At 43.7% G+C, this 21178-nt stretch overlaps 1 protein-coding gene across 7 annotated transcripts in view; it reads right to left on the bottom strand.

Annotated features, from left to right (window-relative positions):
- Fgf1 (fibroblast growth factor 1) overlaps positions 1 to 21178 on the bottom strand; it is an 88862-nt gene that overhangs the window by 15586 nt on the left and 52098 nt on the right. For 4 of the 7 annotated variants that reach the window (XM_074076762.1, XM_074076765.1, XM_074076759.1 and 1 more), the window contains exon 2: positions 3049 to 3251. In XM_074076762.1, coding sequence (XP_073932863.1) covers positions 3049 to 3217 — 169 coding nt within the window. In that variant the 5' untranslated portion in view covers positions 3218 to 3251. Of the gene's footprint in view, positions 1 to 3048; positions 3252 to 10102; positions 10324 to 14914; positions 15197 to 15219; positions 15369 to 21178 lie in introns of those variants that run through there. The other 3 variants (XM_074076764.1, XM_074076760.1, XM_074076763.1) reach the window with 3 other exon arrangements.

Here is a 21178-nt window from a genome sequence, read left to right as displayed (position 1 = left end):
CAGTGTAACCAAGGTTATAGTCAATGTAGACAATTGCCTGCAACATGGTGGTAGAGAGACAAACCAAAACCTCTCTATGGGCAGAACTTCCCATCAGTGGAGACCTTTTACTCAGGTCTATTTTAGGATGGCTGGCAGACAGCATCCTCCAGAGGTTGATACCCCAAGGTTCTTGGAAATGTATTCTCCTAGGGGTAGGAAAAAGACAAATTTTGAAAATGTCCCCATCATGCCATGGCAGACCAACTAGTTGAGAACAAAGAGTCTGTGAAATGAATTCTTTTTGCCTTGAAGAGCTTCAAGTCACACACCTCTATCTTGTATTTATATTTAGATATGATTTATCTAAATATCTAATTGGCTTTTAGGAATGCTCTTCCTGAAAGAAGTCTTAGCGTGTGACTCTAAGACTGTCACCACAGTCTCTAGTCATGCTCAGACTACTGAAGGAATAGAACCATCCCTTGCGTGGACCAGTTATCCAGGAACATCCACCTGGTGCCTGCCCAAGGCTGCTATTGTTTGGAAAACCCTTGAATTTCAGGAGGACCACGGTAGTACCACCACTGGACAGAAGAGGGCAATAGATCTCCACTCAGGGCGTGTGTCCATGCCGCCAGCAGGATCTTATTCATTGGTTTTCACCCTTGTGAGGCACACAGGGCAATGCTATAATTCCCATTCAACAGGTGAGGAAACTGAGTCTCAGTGAGATTAAAGCTAGGGACAATGGAAATCAGAAGAGTCATTGGACTGGGTGACTTGAAGCTTCTTTTGCAGAATACTTCATGCAAAATAGAGAGACTGTTCATTGTCCAATTAGAAAGTGGCAGATCAGGGTATGAACTCGAGCTTTCTGACACTAAGTCCAGGGCCCCTGACTGCAGAGGACATGTGGACTGTCCCTTCTGGCACTGACAGATACAGGGGTGGATTTCTGCCCACCTACCCCACTTTGATTTCTGTCTCGCCTACCCTTGTTCTTAGTTCAAAGGTAAGCAAAATGTAGGCAAACATAACAACACTGAGTGTTGGCAGAGAGGCTCTGAATCAAAGCCCCAATCTAGACATTTGCCTTTACCAGGCACAGAGGAGATTGAGTACATAGATAGAGGTAACAGCGGTATCAGTCAACATGCGCTGAGCTGTTACTTTGGGCCAGGAAGGAACTATGTCAGCTCGTCTCACTCTCCCAAGAAACCCGTGAGGCAAGTAATACTACTATTCTTATTTTACAAGTAGAAAAATAAGGCTAGGGAGGTTAAGTAACTTGCCCAAGTTCAGTTGCAAACAATCCAGAATCACTTGAATGCCCGTAACCTTACACGTACTCCTGCGGCCGTGCTGTACTGTGTTATGTCGGGGAGCCAAACCCACAGCAGACCTTGGATGTTATCCCAATGTTACGAACCCAGATGCAGTCTTCAGTGTTAATGGTGGATGACAATAATGAAGGCACACAACGCCTATACGGAAATCCCAGTAATCATAGCATCTTGTTACCCTGGAGTTTAAGGTTTCCCAGAAGAACTGGCTTAATCCTAAGGAACATGACACTAGGGTTGTCATTTAGATCCTGGGGACTAGACCATTCCCCATTAATTCAGAAAATTGATAAGACTTATTAGGAACATCTTAAAACCCCGAGAGATTAAAGCTGTTCCCTTGTGTTGTGTGGCAGACACATAGTTTGTACATCATGCCTGACACAATGGGCTATCGTCTAATCCTTTTATTTTTAGCAAATATTGCTTATGTTTAATGTACTAAATAGTCTTCTTTTTTGGCTTATTCTGGTACCTATTTTTCACTGAATGTAAAGCATACAGGAGGCACATTTGAAGACAAGTGATAGAAACAAAGTCCAAAAAACCTAATCCTGCAGCTGCAAGCCCTAGCCACAGCCTTTTTGCTCATCTCCAGATCTGAGTGTCAGGTAGGAAGGAAGGAACAATGCCAGGAGGACTCCATAAATGCTGGCTTCCATCCCAATTACTGTGCTCTGAGGGGAAAGAGAGTATAGTATTGAAGTTGCTGTTGCACGTGGCACCTGCAATTTTTGGTGCACAACCCAGCAATGATTAAGACAGCGTGACACGTAGCCATCATGTCAAACCAGTCCTGTAGAAACTTACTTCCTGCCCATACTGTCCCAGGTCTAGTTTCACCCAATTTTCCTTCTCTTGATTTGAGGCATTGTTGACTGGAGATTGCCACCTCTGTAAGCAGGGACCAGAGGTGACTTTTGGCTTCTCTACAACATCCAATGCCTTCGTGGTACTCGGAAATCTCTGAAACATGGTAAGAGGACCCAGACACCTAATATTAAGCACCCATCCCAGCACCAGAAGTGCTGAGCAGAAGGAAGAGGTGTTCAAACTTGATCAAGAAGATTCTTTTCTCCAAAGTCATACCTCCATTTATCAGCATTAGCTGAGAGCCAGGCTGCAGAAAAAGCTGGAAGAGATAGTGAGACTTTGGCTCTATGGCCCCTCCTTTCTGGCCTCAACAGGGTCTGGAAAATGACTTTACCCTTCCTGCTTATCACAGCCACAGCTGCATGACATGCAGTGAGAAAGCTGCATAATTTATGATGTGTGAGACTATAGTTATGGACTAGGATTTTGCAAATCTTGTCCAGCGGAAATGTAACCTGGAGAGTTTGTTAACTTGAAACTGAGCCCTCCATCTTTGTGCAGGATTTACATCCCTGCCCGCCCGGCTCTTCCCATGATGGAGCAAGAAGAATAGATCACTCATTAGTTACAGAAACTCAGAAAAAAAGTGCAGCAATTGAGCACTGGCAACCAGTTGTGTTAGGTCAGCAGAGAATCCTTTCAAAACCCTGCAATAGGACACCTTTAGCTAAGTGGCAGCAAACAGCTACCTGCTTTCCAAACCCAGGCCCTTGGCACATGTATTGCCCTCACTTCTGAATGCATCACTCCTTGGAGGAGTGGGTACCAGCTCCATAATACCTACCCTTCTCCTGTCCTTGACTAAAGAAGACACAGAAAGGGAAAAGGTATAATTCAGACGGCTGCTTACTGTGCTGGTCACTCCTATCCCTTGTCCCATCCACTGTGCCATCTGGAAGGATCCTTAGGAAGTGGCCTCCATTGCTGCAGTAGAGCAGTTTGGGCTTCTTATAGTTCCCCGGAGGCAGGTTAAACTTCTCAGTCAGAGCTGTGAAGGTCGTGATTTCTCCTTCAGCCATGGCTCAGCAGTGGCTGGTGGCAGTATTTTCAGGACTGTAAGAAATTAAACAGACCTGTAGAATGTTCTCCCAGCAAAGGTACGACAGATACTTTCAAGAAGGGAAGGACCGCTCAGGACACAGGGCTCCTGGTCAGCTCCAAACCACAGACTGCCCAGGTGATGTCCACAGTGGACAGGTCTGTGAGGTGGCTGGTGTTTAAGGAAGGATGGCCCCTGCATGGGAGGGGTTTCCAGGGCATTTATCTCCAATTGGACACAACTTTGGACCAAGTTATGCATTTTTTAGAACTTCAAATGTAATCATTTGGACAAGAGGGGAAAAAAAATCATGCTTTGGTCCTTCCTTCTGGTCCACACACATCCTCAAATTAAACACTGAAGTTGCACTAAAATAACACTTAAGGTCTGGCTGAAACCCACAAAAGCTGAGAGGCCAGGCCTGAGGTTCTGACCTCCACCCTCGCACTGTTTTGACTGGGTTCTGCCAGGTTTGTGTGCTGCAGAGAGCACAATGGAAGGACACTTGGGGACCTGTGAACATAAGACACAGCAAGGACAGCAAAGGGTTAATGTGTAACCTGGGTTTGTTGGGGAGACAGAATCTGAAGCAGGGAATAAGGCAGCTCCCTGCCTTATTAAAGGATCATGGGGGATTTTTAAAGGGCAAACGTGGAACCCAAGGAAATTTTATGAGGCAGGTCATTATGAAAGCCGTGCCTGACTACTGCTTGTTCCTGAGCCTCCCACACATCCTCATGTCACACGTTCAAGTTGGGTCTGTCCTTGTACTCAGGCCATCTTCATCCTCTAATACAGATGCTACCATATTATGCATTAAAATCCCCTAATTATGTTATATACATCACTAGAAACAAGTGCATAGTATTAGCTGTAAAAGCATCAGTGATTGCTTCTAAGGATTTAAAAACAAAGACAATGAATGTTAGAATTCTAAGGCTTGCATTTGCCCATTTAGTTGAAGGAAAGATTGGTGACTACAGAGACTGTAAAAGAAAGATGTCAGAAAATAGAGCAGGAAGCTTGGAAGTGAGCAGGTGCTGATTGTACATATGGACCATCAAGTGCTTCTGTAGTAACCACCACCACCGTCACTGCCACCACCACCACCATCAGTAGTGTCATCATTACCAACATATTCCAGGCTGCAAGGTAACATTATCACCATGGCCCTTTGACATAAGTACTAATATCCACATTTTTTTTTTTTTTTTGCAAAATAAAAACAAGGCTTAGAGATGTTAAATGAGTTATCCAAGGTCAACACGTAGAAGTCATAGAGCTAGGTCTCAAAGTGGGTCTGTGAACCGAAAGCCCCAGTCTGCTCTTAGCCACTAGGAGAAGGTGAAGTGACTTCACTTATACTGAAGTATTGAGACCAGGAGTGGGATGTTTACCCATTGTCTGGGATGTGCACCTGCCCCAATAACCTTGCCATTCGTCAGTCTCTCACTTGTAATCTAAATGCTGCCTACCTGCACCAATAGTTTCTGCCCTAGCAACCTTGCAGCAGGACTCTGCATGTGCCTCCTCATTCCCGGGAGAAACCTGCACTAGCAGCACTGGGAGCCCCATGAAGATCAGCAACACCGCCTCCCCCTGCCTGAGTCATCCGTTCTGCCCTGCATCAGCCTTGTGAGCTGCTCTCACAGGAAACTGTTCCATCATAAACAAGGCACCAATTTGGATAATTTGTCTTTGTGACATTGAAATTAGGCCTCTTGGTGGAAGCGCTTGTTCATTTTTTCTGCTCCTGACATTTTAATGTTTCTGGTACATTTGTCACAGGCCATTCATTGACTCCTGTTTCAGCTACTGTTTGAGGTTCCTCCAAAAGCCTTTAAAGAGAATTTTGCCTATCCCATTGTTAATTTTATTTAAAGTCGGACCATCTCAAATGGCCTGTCCATCCAGGTAACTGCCCAATTCTTGTCACACTACACAGTAGCAGACAGAAAACTAATTTTATTTATGCCATGCACAGAAAGACAAGCTTCCTCCCAGATTCTCTCTCTTTCTTCAAAAGTTTTCCCTTTCATCCCAAGCCTCTGTCTCTCTACTCTCTTTTCTGTCCCTCTCACTCTGTCTTTCCACCCAGCCTATCACTATCACTATCACTCTAATTCCTCACTCTATGCCTCTCTGGATCCTCTTCTTTTTATTTCCCTCAATGTTGGGGACCGACTGCAGGGCTCATGCAAGCTAAGCACACACTCTACCACTGACCTACATCTTAGTCCCCTGGATTCCCTCCTGATGTAAAGACATTTACCCCTTTCAAATGTGATTATTTCACCCATCACCTCTGCATCAGCACACACCATGACCAGATCCCCCTTCCTTAAACTACAACTAAGAGATCATAAAAACTTTTTTCACTTTTTCCCCCAAACACTTCCTAAATTGTGTACTTAATCAGATAGACAGGAGACCATAATTATACTTCAGTGACTGTCATTTAATTGCACAGTCATTTGTATTGTCAGCTTTCGGAGGGTAGGATTTTGTTTCTCAGTGGAGGTTTCTGTTTGCTGTTTCCCCTGAAGGTGGGGCAGGTACATGTAAAAGATGGCCCTCCTTCTGGATCATTCCCAGTGATGAGTCCATATTAGGTTGTTTTCTAAGTGTGAGGCATGGATCTTACTCTGTCCTCTTGCATTCTTGCTTTTATCCCATTGGGATGAAGAGGAACAGATACACCAGAAGGCTGGCTGGATTGGAGACACCAGCTCTGGCCAAAGATGAGACAAATGCTCACATTAACATGTGTGTATAGACCATGTAGCCTGGGTTTCATCTCTGTGCTGCCCTAGCAACTAAACAACCTTGGAAGTCATTTAAAATTAGGAGGTCCCCTCCTCCTGAACACAATGAGACCTGCAGTTATCTGAGGCCACTGCTCTGCTCTCTGGCTGCTCCCCCCTGTAAGACGGCCAGTTATGGGGGTGGCTATACTCTTAGGTGGCTCCCATAACCCTTCAGTTCAGATTTGTACCTGCAAAACTAGAAGCCACATGCTAACTCATGAAAATAAGGCTCGTGTTAACATAAAGCTGCTAGCTGTAGCAGGGGGATATGAATCAGCTGAAACCACAGGGGCTGGGAAGTCCTTCTTTTTAACTTTGTTTACAATTTACCTGCATTTTGAACAGGAGTTGATCCAGAGTTCTTTGCCAATCCATTATTTGTTAAAGGATAGGAATAAAGGAAGCATATGGCATGATAAAATCGTAAGACAGAACCTTAGCAGGTCCTTGGGGATTTATGCAAATTGCTCTAATAAATGAATCCATTAACTAAGTGCAATCAGGCATTAAGCATAATGGAAATTTATACTCTCTGCTTCTCATTACCCTTTTCTTTTTATTGACTGACAAGGGAGGGGATTATTTGTATGTGTATTGGGATACAGAAAAGATCAAGCCCTATGAAGTCCAGCTCATTCTTATGTGCTAAGCCCAGCCTTGGACATTTGGGGAACTGGTGAGATTTTAGAAAAACCAGATAAGTTTCTCTATTTGCTGATGACACCAAAGTGAGAGGAACACCAAGCCTATTGGAACATCCATGTCAAGGCTGACAGAGTTTGTCAACTGTGGCCACTGGAAGAGACCCTGGACATGGACAGATGAACAGGGTGGGAAGTACACATTCTTGCTCAGGAACACAGCAGTCACTTTTGAATTAGGGTAGCAAGCAGCTTCTGCAGTCCTGGCTGTGCACAAGTTGGCTCTGAGAACGTGGTGGGTCACTCCTTCACACATATCTCCCGTAATGATCCCCACCCTATCTACTGCTCAGAGCTGTCCGAAGAGTTAACGAGCACAATATTCACAAAAGCTCTAAGTCCTTCTCCCTGCCTCTCTGAACGGCATCACCCAAAAGCCTTAACTCATCCTTAGAGATATTAACTTTAGATTTTGTTAAGTCAAATATGTATGTTAAATGTCAAGGGTAAAAGGAAACAAACAGAGTGTACTAATTCCAAGCAGCAACTTGTAGGGCTGAGGGAGATGAAGTAAAACAAATAAAACTGTATTTGTCCAGAGCATCCAGAAAAAGGAGAAAAAGAATAGAAATATTAAAAATATTGTTCAAAAGTAGGTGGCTGAAATTAGCCCCAATATATTTATAATGTAAATGTAAAATAAATGTAAGTGGATTAGATTTTTTGACTATTAGATTGTTTAAAAAATCCATTTACACTCTGATTACAAGAAATACATTTAAAACACAGGAATACAGAAAGGTTAAAGGTGAAAGGATGAAAACAGGTCAGGCTCAGTGGCATGCACCTGCAGCCCCAGTTACATATGAAGCTGATTCATGAGGACTGCTTGAGCCCAGGAGTTTGAGGACAGCCAGCCTGAGCAACAGAGTGAGACCCTGTCTCAAAAAAAAAAAAATAGAGGGAGAGTGCAGTGGCTCAACTCTATAATCCTAGCTACCCAGCAGACAGAATCAGAAGCATCATCCTGGGCAAAAAGTTCATGAGACCCCCATCTCAACCAATGGCTGGGAATGGTGGTGTGTCCCTGTCATCACAGCTACAGAGGAGAATTGTGGTTCAGACTGGCCAGACATAAAGAAAGACCCTATTCAAGTAATAACTAAAGCAGAAAGGCCTGGGAGCATGGCTCAAGTGGGAGAGTGCCCGCCTAGAAGTGTGAGGCTCTGAGTTCAAACCCCAGTATTAAAAAAAAAAAAAGATAACAGACAAATGATAACAAAGAATTAAAAGTTGGTATGGCTATATTAATACCAAATAAAATAGGTCTTAGGATATATAGGGAACTTAAAAAACTAAATTCTCCCAAAACTAATGAACCAATAAAGAAATGGGCAAGTGAACTAAACAGAACTTTCTCAAAAGAAGAAATTCAAATGGCCAGAAAACACATGAAAAAATGCTCACCATCTCTACCAATAAAGGAAATGCAAATTAAAACCACACTAAGATTTCACCTCACCCCTGTTAGAATAGCCATCATTTAGCAACACCACCAACAACAGGAGTTGGCGAGGATGCGGGGGAAAAAGGAACCCTCTTACACTGTTGGTGGGAATGTAGACTAGTACAACCACTCTGGAAAAATATTTGGAGGCTACTTAAAAAGCTAGACATCGATCTACCATTTGATCCAGCAATACCACTCTTGGGGATATACCCAAAAGACTGTGACACAGGTTACTCCAGAGGCACCTGCACACCCATGTTTATTGCGGCACTATTCACAATAGCCAAGTTATGGAAACAGTGAAGATGCCCCACCACTGACGAATGGATTAAGAAAATGTGGTATCTATACACAATGGAATTTTATGCAGCCATGAAGAAGAACGAAATGTTATCATTCGCTGGTAAATGGATGGAATTGGAGAACATCATTCTGAGTGAGGTTAGCCTGGCCCAAAAGACCAAAAATCATATGTTCTCCCTCATATGTGGACATTAGATCAAGGGCAAACACAACAAGGGGATTGGACTATGAGCACATGATAAAAGCAAGAGCAAACAAGGAAGGGGTGAGGATAGGTAAGACACCTAAAAACTAGCTAGCATTTGTTGCCCTTAATGCAGAGAAACTAAAGCAGATACCTTAAAAGCAACTGAGGCCAATAGGAAAAGGGGAACAGGTACTAGAGAAAAGGTGAGATCAAAAAGAATTAACCTAGAAGGTAACACACACGCATAGGAAATTAATGTGAGTCAACTCCCTGTATAGCTATCCTTATCTCAACCAGCAAAAACCCTTGTCCCTTCCTGTTATTGCTTATATACTCTCTACAACAAAATTAGAGATAAGGGCAAAATAGTTTCTGCTGGGTATTGAGGGGGTGGGGGGAGAGGGAGGGGGTGGAGTGGGTGGTAAGGGAGGGGGTGGGGGCAGCGGGGAGAAATGACCCAAGCCTTGTATGCACATATGAATAATAAAAGAAAAAGGAAAAAAAAATAAAAATTAAAAAAAATAGGTCTTAGGCAAAAAGAATGATTGCATGCAAAAGGGATGATTACATAATAAGTAGAAAAATTCAATAGAAAGATGTAAAATTCCCTACCATGTGTCTACCCGATGGAATAGCCTCAAATATGTAAGGCAAAACTTGACAAATGTATAGAGAGGTTGACAAATATGTAAAGAGAAGTGAGAGATTTTAATCCATTTCTATCTAAAATGATAGAGCAGACACAAAATATTAATGGGAATGTAGAAAATGCCAGTTTAATTGGATAAATTGTCTAAGAGAATTTGCACCAAAAATGAAGTGAGCACCATTCTTCTCCAGAATATTTATCAAAATTGCATGAGGCCAGACTGAACCCAAATAGAAGACTTTGTTTCATTCAGACTGTTCTTTCAATAAAAAACACTCCCATGCATCCAGGTGGTGACTAGGCCCTATCACTCTTACCTTTTAATGTCTCCGAAAACCATCCTCTCTCCTCCCTGTTCACTGTGCTACCTTAGTGACCTCAGTGCCTCCTCTCACGGTGGCAGGCACAGTGGCCCCTCTTCTGCAGCACTGCTCCTTCCAGTCACTTCTAACCCGGCTTGCTTGTGACCTTTCCTAACTCAGGAATCTGGTGATCACTCCTCCACTGAAGATCTCAGATCAGGTTAGTGGTTTTCTGCTGCTTTTAAGATAAAACCCAGACTCCTACCATGACCTTTGAGGCTTTTATCATGTGGTCTCTGCCTAACCCTGTTGCCTTTTCTCTTATTGGTCTGTTCTTACCTGTCTGTCCCCTCCCTTAACCCAATGTCCTCCTGCTGCCAGCAGGCTCCCCTACTCCCCATCCCTACCCCTCATGCATGTGCATTTTCTCCACCCATTCAATGGGCCCTAGTTAAATCATACTCACATTCCAAAAATCCAGCTCAGATATTTCCTCCTCCAGAAGCCCTATTTGGACACATTCTCAGCTCTGATCCTTCAGTTCAGATTTTGGCTTCCTGGTGCTCCGGTAGCACTTCCTTTGCTCTGTGGCAGCACTGGGTGTAATTGCCATCTGTATTCCCCTAACTAAACCATTCATGGCTTCCCACTGCTCTGTCATAAATACCAGGGCTTGCAGGCTCTGGGAGGCTCAGCCCTTGTCCCCCACTGCCTCATCTCCTGCCAAGCTTCCCCTCCAAACCAGCCTTCCATTTCCTGGAAACCACTGTGCTCCCCCCACCCTAAGATGCTCCCCCACGCTCTTCCCTCTGTCTGGAGCCCTATTCCTTCCTCCTTCCCCTCTGCTCCATCCTCCCTCCCTCCCATGGTTAATTACTCATTTTTCTTTAAATCTTAGTTCTACTGTCAATTCTTCAAGAAAGCCTTTCCCAGCTTCCCATAACTGGGTCAGCTTCCTCCAGTTCTCATAGGACCATTTACCATCATTCCTTAATTACACATTCATTCCTGTGATTATTTAATTAATGTCTTTCCTCATGACTAGACTGTTAGCTCCATGGTAGTAAGAACCAATCTGTTTTGCTCACCATGGTATCCCAGTGCCTGGCAAGATGCCTGGCACCTAATGGGCACTTGACAAATATTTGCTGAGTGAGTGAATGAATATAATTTAACTATGCTTTTGACTGGCTCCTTCATTAGTCTCTGGAACAGAAACGATGCCTATTCTTTCTGCATCCGGAGCTTGGAAATGCCTGCCTATCATTGGTATCTTGTGCATGCTTGCTCATCAGATACCCTAGGCCAGGAACTTCTTAGGAGCCTCTGGTGGAAACTTGCTATCAGGAGACTTAATTAGAAGGAGTAGCCTACATGTATTGACAAGAGCCTTACTTGTATTTTAATTGCATCCACATTATGGCTAGAATATTCTTCCTTTGGTTAATAGCAGGCCCAAACCCTGATCCCATATGTAGCAAATATTCCCTTATTTCTTCAAAGGAGATACTATGAAAATTATGGCTGTCAGAAGGAAAAGGATTACATTCTTCGGTTTCAAGTCTAACTTTCTTATCTGACCAAGAAAGAGATTTGTACAGCCAGGTTTTGTTACTGCCATACCGGGGTGGTATGTAAGCAGGGACCGACCTCACACCCTCTGGTGAAGGAAAGTCTGACCAGAGGAAGGGGGACAGTGTGTTCTTTGCTCTCTGTATTTCCCCTGCTCTGCCCTCAGTTCTCTATACCAGGTCTGAGGTAGGAGGGGGGCCTGCTGACTGGCCTGGGCTGGTATATCAGCAGCTGCCCCAAAGCAGGTCTGTTCCATGAGCCGAAATTCATTTTCCAAAGTTGACAGTAAACTGTGGACTTGACTATGGGCTGGACTTGACAGTGGTGTGGAGGAGGCAGCTCCTACAAGTTCTTGAAAGCCAATTATTACATATCCAGAAATTTTGCTGCTACCATTGTTTTGAAGTCAGCTCTGGTGAGAATATTCATATGACAAATTAGCAAATGCTATAAATCAGGGGATTTGGGGTTTTCTTTTTCCTCTCCTTTTTTTTCTTTCCTCCCTCTGATAGCTAAATTACCAGCATACTATTAGATTTGGATTTAAATTCTGGCTGGGCATAAATTACTCATTCTCACAGAGACTCAGTTTCATCATCTACAAAATGGGGCTCCATAATAGTAGCCACCACTCAGAATCACTGGAAGTACTAAATGATAATCCAATTAAGGTGCAGAGCCTGGCACTTGAAAGCATGTAATCATGCAATAAATATTAGCTTGATTATTACCATTCATTCACCATATGGTTAGTTTTGCCAGTCACCTGTACTATTGACTTAAAATTGATGCAGAAACTGGATTTTTAACCTTAGTAATATTTTGGCAATATTTGAAAAGTACCACTTTGTAATAGGTTAGAATTTTTCACTGTCACTGTCAGCAATGATGCTGTCTTCTCATTTGCTTAGGTGACAAACGTGATGCACCAGTGACAAGTTCTCCTTATGTCTCAGAGGTTTGTATGTCATACTGTCTAGGATAACAGAGAACCTCAGATTTAATAGTCCTCTTCTCCTGTTCTTTAGGAACTTCCTAATCCTAAAGAATTCCCAAGTCACTGAGCTTATATGGTGCTCCCCAACTTCCATAATCAAATATTTGAGGGAGATCAAGATGTCATACTTCAGATGTCAACATCTTCTACTCAACACCTACCATTGGCAAAATGCTGAAGATGTTCTGGAAATTGAAACAAGAAAAGGGAAAGGAAAGGAAAAAGGAAGGTCTGAAATTCCTATTCCACAATTCTGAAATCCAGAATGAAAGAAAGTTTGTGGCAAAACCTGATCCAAACTGTCCAGAGACTATTTCAAGTCTTTATTTATTCCACTTAGTGTTAATATACTACTAATATAATAATCAGATGCAGAATTACTAACATCTTTGATTCTGGGGGACTGTCCCTGACTCCACTGGAACTGTTTCATAATATATGAAAGATAAGAATTCTAGATTCTGAAGCATCTAGAATTTTCAGGTTCAGAATTGTGGACTTCTAACAGAAATCACTTTCTACCTTTAAGGAGGTTACAGTCTAGCTATACCTGACCATCAAGCCATGCTTCAGAGGAGAGGACCATACATGCTTGGACCGAGTGTGGCTGCCAGGAAATTGAGGCTGTTGATCCAACCAGTTGTATTACTGAACAGTCCCATGCCAGTCTTTGCTCTCACACTCCTCAATGAAGAGTACAGAAATTTAAAAAGCCCACCCCCCTGCCCCCTCCCAAGGATCACTTCCAACATCCTTTGTTTGTTTCCTCCACTCACAACCATTTATTCTCTGATGTCTGGCTAATTCACCCCCAAAAGACTTCCTTGCCATAAAAGCATCATCCAATCAGAGGTCAGGAATTCTTTTAAGTGCCTGCAGAAAACAGCATCTGCTCTGAGAGAAAAGGCAGCAGCTGCCTGCCTGTTCTCCTGGCCCCAGTTCTTTCTGAGCTTTAATGGTACACCTTGCTCCAGAGTGTCCTGCAGCTCTGGGCCATCCCAAAGACTTGCACACATCTTCAACAGAAATATCCATCCTGCGGACTGACACATGAAAGCCTGGGGTTTGAGCCAAATGTAAAGTGGTCCTGCAGGGGCTCTTGAAGCCCTGACGCTTCTTCCTTTAACCTTCTCTTACTGATGTGTCTCCAAGTCTTTTTAATCTGTTGTGCAAGTTACAATCTCCAGACCCAGCTCAGCAAGGACATTCCTTTCTCCAAGTCAGCCGATTTTTCAGCACACTGGAAGATGGTCTGTTTGCTGGATCTGTTTTTTTCCCCCTGCTGACCTAGAAAATTTCACTTCTTTAAACTCAGTCTTTAAAAGTATGTGTTTGTTATCTGTTTGGAAATGCCAAGGGCTTTCCCTGCCGTATATTACCCAATAGTCTGCTCTGGATAGACCCACAAATAATAAAAATGTCCATAAATAATAGCAACCATTTCTTATGCATATACTATGTGCCAAGTATGGTACATACCTCAGAGTAATTCTGATAGGGAGGCCTTGCTATTTTTTAGCGGGGGGCCTGGGAAGTAAATGAATGAGGCAATGTTTTCTATGCAGTTATGTACTTTATCCTGTTCCAATGTCAAAAGCTTAAGATCTGAAGGTAGGGCTTTCTGTGGACAAGAGAATAAATGCTCTTTGGCTGAGTGACCCTTCTCCTTTTCTGTTCTTTTTACCCCACCAGCCCCTGTAGCTTGTGCAACCCCTTGTAGAATGTTCTGAAGGAGGCATTTGCTTTCACTGAAGTTGCAGATTCCTCCCCTGACAACTGACCCCCCCCATTCCACCCCCTCCACCCCCAGTGCAGTGGTCACCGCCAGTACTTTCCTGACTGTCACTCTGATGCCTCCTCAAGGTAATCCAGCTTTGTGGACCTCAACGAGGCAGTCAGTTACCATAACTGATAAAGGAGCAGGGCAAGGTGAGAATCCACTCGAAAAAGTGGGTGACAGATTTGACTTCAGACATGGGAATTGTCTGAAAAGGGGGAATTCTCACAATCTGAGTCAAGAGACCTAGATTTCCTTTCTGTGCATCATGAGTCCTTTCATAACTGACAAGTCACTTAACCTTTCTGTCCCTCAGATGTCTCCTCTTGAAGCTGTTAAGGGTATGATCCCAGGCTGGGGACATAGCTCAGTGTGGAGCATGTGCTCGGCCTGTGCAAGGCCCGGGTTCCATCCCCCCCCCCCCACAGAAAAGAAAAAGAATACCAGCCTCCTTGCAGTGCTATGAGGAAGGAACAGAACAAGGCCTGGGAGCGACCTGGCATGTAATGAGTTTCAGAAAATGCCAGATATTATATTGTTAATTAGAGCATGAGTCTTAGTGGGTAGATTATTTGAATTTTTAAGGCCCTTGGGGTAAGGGCATTATATAACTGAAAAGCGCCTCTGGGTGGCTGTCGTGTAGACACCACACTAAGTAGTATATATGGCACATTAGATAGTGTACACTCACCTTGTATTTGCTACTCGCCTTCCTCCGGGCTACATTAACACGCCAGCTCTTCCCTAGCTTAGGCAACTGTGACACAGAGAGGCTAGACAGCTTATCAAAGCAAATCTGTGGTTTAGCCAAGAATAAAACCCTCTGTCCTGAGACATTAGTCTATGAGATTACCTCTCTTTTGGGTGGCCTCATTTGCAGTGGAACCCCAGCTGCACTCAAAACATTAAAAATTTAAAAGGATAAGACTCACATTTTTGCCAGACGGATGATGTCCAGGTGTCTCTGGAAGACTGGTTGGTGATTCCAGCCTGTGGCTTCTGTTTAAGGTACTTGGATACAAACAAGGAATGTAAACCCACAGAGCCTGTTCACGTGTTTCAGTCTATTCTGAATCTTGAAAGAGGACCATGGTGGCCCCAACTGTGCCCACCAGAGCTATATCCTGCAGAGGCATCCAGCACCTTGCAGGAAGCTGGCAGCAAAACAGGGCCCAGGGTTTCCAAAGGGACCCTTTGGGTATCACAACCAAAGAGAAGGAAGAAAAGAGTCACTTACTCTAGCACCAGCCTTCCAGGGCCCAAATTTTACAGAGACTGCATTAGGACAGTGTAAAACTTGTTCTCTTTTGCATTCTTTCTTTTTAAGGACTTTGGCTATTTTTAGAGCTTCCTGGTACTTGCCAACTCTCTTTGAGACCATGTGAATGGCCTAACAGGGACCATTCTCCTATTTGTACTATTCACCCCATTTCAACCCTGCCAGTGGCTCTCATGGTCCTGTGACCCCACTATTGCTTCTCACACAGGCCCCCGCACAGCCCAGCCCTTGCCAACAACTAGATGGGTTTTATGGGAAGGAGATGGAGCAAGAGAACACCATCACAGGCCTGAGGAATGACTGGCACTGGTTAAGGGATAGAAGTACTTGGAAGTGAGTTGAAACCTTGTATTCAAGAGACTAACCTAACAGATATTTCTGCCCATGGTGTCTAGGGTCTCCAGGAAGGCACACATTACAGTCAAGATGCCATGTCTTAGAAAAATGGTGAGGGTAGGTAGGTTCCAGATAGCCATGACAGGGCACTCCTCTGCCAGACCAGGCCTCTCACGGGAGTATACTTCGGCCTTGGCAGGTAGCTCAAAGCCTGGTTTGTGTCCAGTACTCCATCTCCTCGTGGTTTCCCTCCTTGTTTGTGTCTTTTTCTATCTGACCTTTAAAAGCCATCCATCTCCTTCAGTGTCCACTGCTCCCTCTCGTGTTTTAGAGATCAAAGAGCCACTATGTTGGGTGCGGCTTTTGAGAAATGGAGAAACTTTAAGTTGTTGCCTTTGAAAGCAGATTAGGCAACAAAAAGGAAGGAGAGACATCAGAGGGACTCCTTCCCGCTCTGTGCTGACATCTTTTTGCTCATAATTCGTATCTGACAGCCAAAGATCTACATTCCTGGCTCCTCCTCAGCTTTGTCAGATTCAAGGGGGCTCTTCTGAAATTTTGTAATTCTAGACCTTTAGATAGGCCCCTGGGGTGGGGTAGACAGAAGGCCAAACATTTCCCAATGTTCTTATGATACTTAGTCTCGAACCCCCAATGGTGTACTTTTCCTATTGATATTTTCTTCTACAAAATAAATAAATGGGCATTATATTTCAGAATTTTCCTCCATAGGTCTAAGTCATTAGGCTGTAAAATTTCACTCTGCATAGGGAATTTGATGGATTTGATTTGCAAAAAATCCTTGCTAACACTTGACAGGGCATCTGCCTTCCTGATTTTAATTCTGTGGAACCCCATCTGAGTTAAGAAGCCCTCCTCACTGCCCTGACCTCTGTCTCAGACCTAAATGTATTTCTGAGATGATAATAGCAATAACCATAAATTATCATTTAATATAATTTCCCGTCTCAATCCTACACACACACACACACACACACACACAAAACACACACACACAACAACATACATAAGCCTCATTAGGTCCTGGATCAGGTTTGTTTTGCTCACATTATATTGTCTTCACTGTCACTCATCCTGTCTCTTCATTGTTATTATTTATTATTATTGTCATATATTTTGCTCATAATGGATATTTTTGCATTATACTGTATTTTTGAAAAATGCTGCACTAAAATACCACCTATCACGATTGCTGAGTAAAGTTTTCACCCAATGCAATTGCTTCCCTTGTGTCACCCTCACCCTCGTCCCAGCCCCATTAGCTGGTTGACGTCCCTGAGTTCTACTACCCAAGTCCTGTGACGCCAGTGAAGGGTTAACAAATTTACTACTCATCACCACACTGTGAGCACCTGGCCCAGTCCCCATCACCACCAGTCTCACCTTCTGAAATAGTCTTCTTTTCTTGAATCCCTTCTCTTATTTTTATGCACAGAGCTAGAGAGATCTCTTAAAACCTATATCTGATCAGTCACTCCCTGGCTTAAGACCTTGCATGGCTTTCCATTTCCAAAAATCAAAATTAAAATTCTTACCATGGCCTATAGGACACTGGCTGGTTGGCCTCCCTAGTCCCATCCTTTGGCCCCACATTCCAACCTCTCCATCTAACTCATGGATCCTTGAGCTCCTTGCAGTCTTCACTTGACTACCTTCCTATCAATTGTTCCCTTTCCAGCACTGCTCTTCCCCAACTGTGGCCTCTGGCTGGCTCCTGCTCACCTTTCAGAATGTGGCTGAAGTACTGAACTCCTCAGAGGTCTTCCCTGCCCCCCCACCTAAGTTCAGTGCCCCCACTATTCTGTTTTGTAGCCTCCTGTTCTTTTCCCTCCCAACACTTGCCACCACTTGGAATGAATTGTCTGTCCATCACTGTGAGTCCATGTTTGATGTGTTTCTCTGCCTTCTATCCTGGAAGATAGAAGCTATATCTATTCCCCTCCTTCTCCCAGCCCCCAAACAAGGACTGGTGCAGAGAAGTGGTTCAAATATTTGTTGAGTGAATAAGAGAGGGAGGGAAGTAGTAAATTAATGGAATTTTCAAGTTGCAAATTCTTGATTTAAGGACTCTGCAACACACTAAGGGACTTTCATATCCTATTTTTTCTGCGTTGTAATGAACTTTGCTCTTCTAAAGCAAGTGTCTTTCCCCCAGATTATTTTTATAGGAAAACTGAGGCAAATATAGAGATAATGATTGATTCTCACTCATTGAGACCCTGGTTCCCTATCACCAACATCCTCCTAAGAACCTGCTGCAGAATTCCTGGGAACCACAGGAAGTAAGTCCACTAACCACTTGAAACGCACTTATAAAAATAGACTGGACTTGACCTTCCTGTGGAAGGGCCTCTTTCCTCAGGGCAAACATTGCAAAGAAATTTTATCTGCTTTTAGGAGCTTCCCTCTTCGATCATTCTCCCAGCTAGACTTAAGCAGACTCATGACCCTACTCTGAACTGTCTCCCCATGGGCTGCATCATCACTTCAGTTAATTGCTCATTTATTGTTTCTGTGCTACTGTTTTTTATATTGAAAGGATAAGATGGACAGAAACCAAGGCTCACAGGAGGTAGGGGATATTCCAGGAGAGGTGGTTCTGTCCTCATCTGAGGGTGTCTCTTTCTCAAGACCTCAGCACAGATGTACTTCTTTCCTAGTTGACATCACTGTCCTCCCTTTAACTTTTGTTTAAATGACTGGCAAGCAATTTTAAATAATTCAATTTCCTTATTTAAAGGAAGCTTTAACTCTCTAGTGTAACTACAAAAACTTCCCATAAATGCAAGGCAGTCATAAGATGAATTCCAAGAAAGGACAACAGTGTCATTGACTTCCAGTGTCATTGGCTGCTTCCTGCCTGCTGAGCTCGTTGGGTTACAAAGAGAGAATAGCAGTTCTTCTGTGGGAGTTGAAATTGTAATTATCCTGAGCCAAAGCTTTCTCTGTGAATAACCAAATGACTTAAGGAGACTTAAAATTGGGCTTCCTTCCTCTGTGCAGTGTGATTGAAAGTCATGTCTTAGTGTGGTTCAGAACTTCTCCTGTATCCCGGGGCACATGGCCCATACCTGGGAAAGAGAGAGCTAGTGTATAGAGCCTTTTTCCTCATTAATAAACAAATCTACAACTCCACTTGTAGGATTCCATTATACAAACAGGCAGAACTATTTATGTAACTGCTAAGTAGTCCTTGATTGTTGAGCATTTAGGTTGTTTACTGTTTGTCACCATTATAGACAAAACTGCTGGAGTCATCTTTGTATACCATGCCATTACTTCCTCAGGTTGAATTTACAGAAATCCCTCTACTAAACTGTAAGCACCGGAAAGACAGAAGCCATTTTTATGCACTTCCTTCTCCCAACCCTCAAATGAGAGCTGGCTCATGAAAATGGAATTAGTGAAGGAAATCATGTGGATTTTATTAAATTACCAAAAAATTTCAGAAAGTCTGCACCTGTTATGGGCCAAAGTTCTATTCTTATTCCTTGTTTATCTGTGCTTCCTTTCTGATTTATGTGTCTGCTTTTCAAAGTAGAGGAGAAATCAGTTTGAAAGTACCACATCTGCTGACTTTGGTTTCAAGATTCCCCTTGTAAAAAGGGAGCCTTGTTCCCTGTGCCTACATTTGCTCTGAGGATTCACAGAGACAGCCCCGGGGTCCCAGTGCACCTGTTTCTCTGGTTGGGAGGTGGCCCAACCAGAAGATTCATTTGCAGTGGTGGGCACCTGTGCCCCTTGCCAGAGTCCTGAGTGCCCAGCCTATTGGGGAGCCGAATGCCTGCCACAGCACTGGTTGACAGCAGCCTTGCAGTTTTTTTGCCTCACACCCTTTTGGGGACATGACCCTTCTCTAGTAGCTCTGACCTCTGTTCGAAGCTGACTAATATATACATGCAGTACTGGGGATTGAACTAGGATCTTATGCTGCCATACCCCCAGTCCTTTTTGGTTTTACTTTGTTTTTCAGATAGGGTCTCACGCTTTTGACTGGGCCAATCTTGGATCTTGATTCTCCAAATTCCACCTTCCACAGCATGCACTATCATGCCTCAAGCCTGGCTTGTTTTTATGCTATGGTTCTGCTAATTTTTGCTGTGTCATCTCTTGACTTCTGACCCCTCCTCTTCTCCTAACCCTGGTTCAAAGCTTGTCTCCTCCAAGAATCTCCAGACCTCTGTTGAACCAAACCTTTTGTAAAATCACCTCTAAATATTTCATTTGTGTATCTTTGATCCACTATAAATTGGTAAGCTTTTTTGAGGGAACCCCATCTCCCACTTATTAAATGTGGGCTTCTTGGCTTGGAGCACAATGTGTTAAAGGCAGCCAGTAAATACTTACTGAAATGAGAATGCAGTCGTTTTCCCAGGCTGAAGTGAGGCTTGGCATCGCCAAGTAAAATGGCAGACTGTTGAGAACTCTTGCTCACTTAGCATTCTGAATGGTGTCTGTCCCTGTTCTTAATGTTCCAGACAGCCCAGATCCTGGGCAAGGGCTCTGGCCGCAATTCAGACCTCTTGCTACTAAAGAGATGTGATTATTGGTGAGTGGCTTGGCCTCTGCTCTGGTTCCTCATCTGAATAGTACCTGCTCCCAGCGTGGTCGTAGGGGTCAAAGCTGATAGTAGCACACAGAGGAATAGTGCGGTACCCAGCATGTGATAAGCCTTCCCAGACAGTACTGTTCATGTCTTTTATACTTTGGGGATTCATAAAATAAGGACGCCTCCCTCTCCCCTTCCAACCGTCTGTTGCTGGACTCCTGTGTGATGCTGGGAAACAGGATTGTTTTGCTATCTCTGAAAATGGTCCGACTCCACCCTTCCCTCCAGGAGGGAAAATGGTCATGTTGGTTGCAGTTTTCTTTTAAGATTCTTTGCAACAAAGAGTCTGCTGAATAATTAACCTCAACATGATGTTAGCATTAGCACTCACCAGATAATGCCCAGGTCGATTGCTCATTGATGCATAAAGCTATATAATTTATACTTTTCCTTTTGTTTTTCTTGTGGTTTTTCCATTTAGTTGTAAGCATCAGAAAGGAAGGGAGGGAGGTGTCCTATGATGGTTTAGACCAGAGATTCCAGGTTGGGGACACCAGGCTTCCAACATGGCTGTGCACTAACTTGCTGGTGACTTTGGACAAGCTCCCTCCATCCTTCCCTGAGTCCTGGTTTTCTCACTCGTAGAATGTGGATAATAATAACACTTTGAAGGGTGGTTAGGTGGAGTAAAGGAAATCATGTAAAACACCCAGAACGTGCAAAGGTTTCAATGTGCATGCACCATCTTGCCCAAGTCCATTGCCACCATCACCTTTCTACTGTGTCCAGCACAGGTCCTTGCTGCTGTGGTCAGTTCAGTCAGTGTCACCCTAAGTGAATAAAATAAATAGGATTTGTCTGTCCTTACTTCCGCCAGAGGTGAGATCAATAGCCTTCATGTTCCTGCATATCCGAAGTCTGGTGTTTTACTTGAACAAGGATTTGCGCCTGCCTTTGGAGTCCTCAGGTGTAGACCCGAGCCTTTTTTCCTGAGCTGCCTTTTGGGTTACT

Source organism: Castor canadensis, chromosome 6 (assembly GCF_047511655.1).
Source record: "Castor canadensis chromosome 6, mCasCan1.hap1v2, whole genome shotgun sequence".
NCBI lineage: Eukaryota > Metazoa > Chordata > Mammalia > Rodentia > Castoridae > Castor > Castor canadensis.
This window is presented reverse-complemented; position numbering and strand designations above follow the sequence as displayed.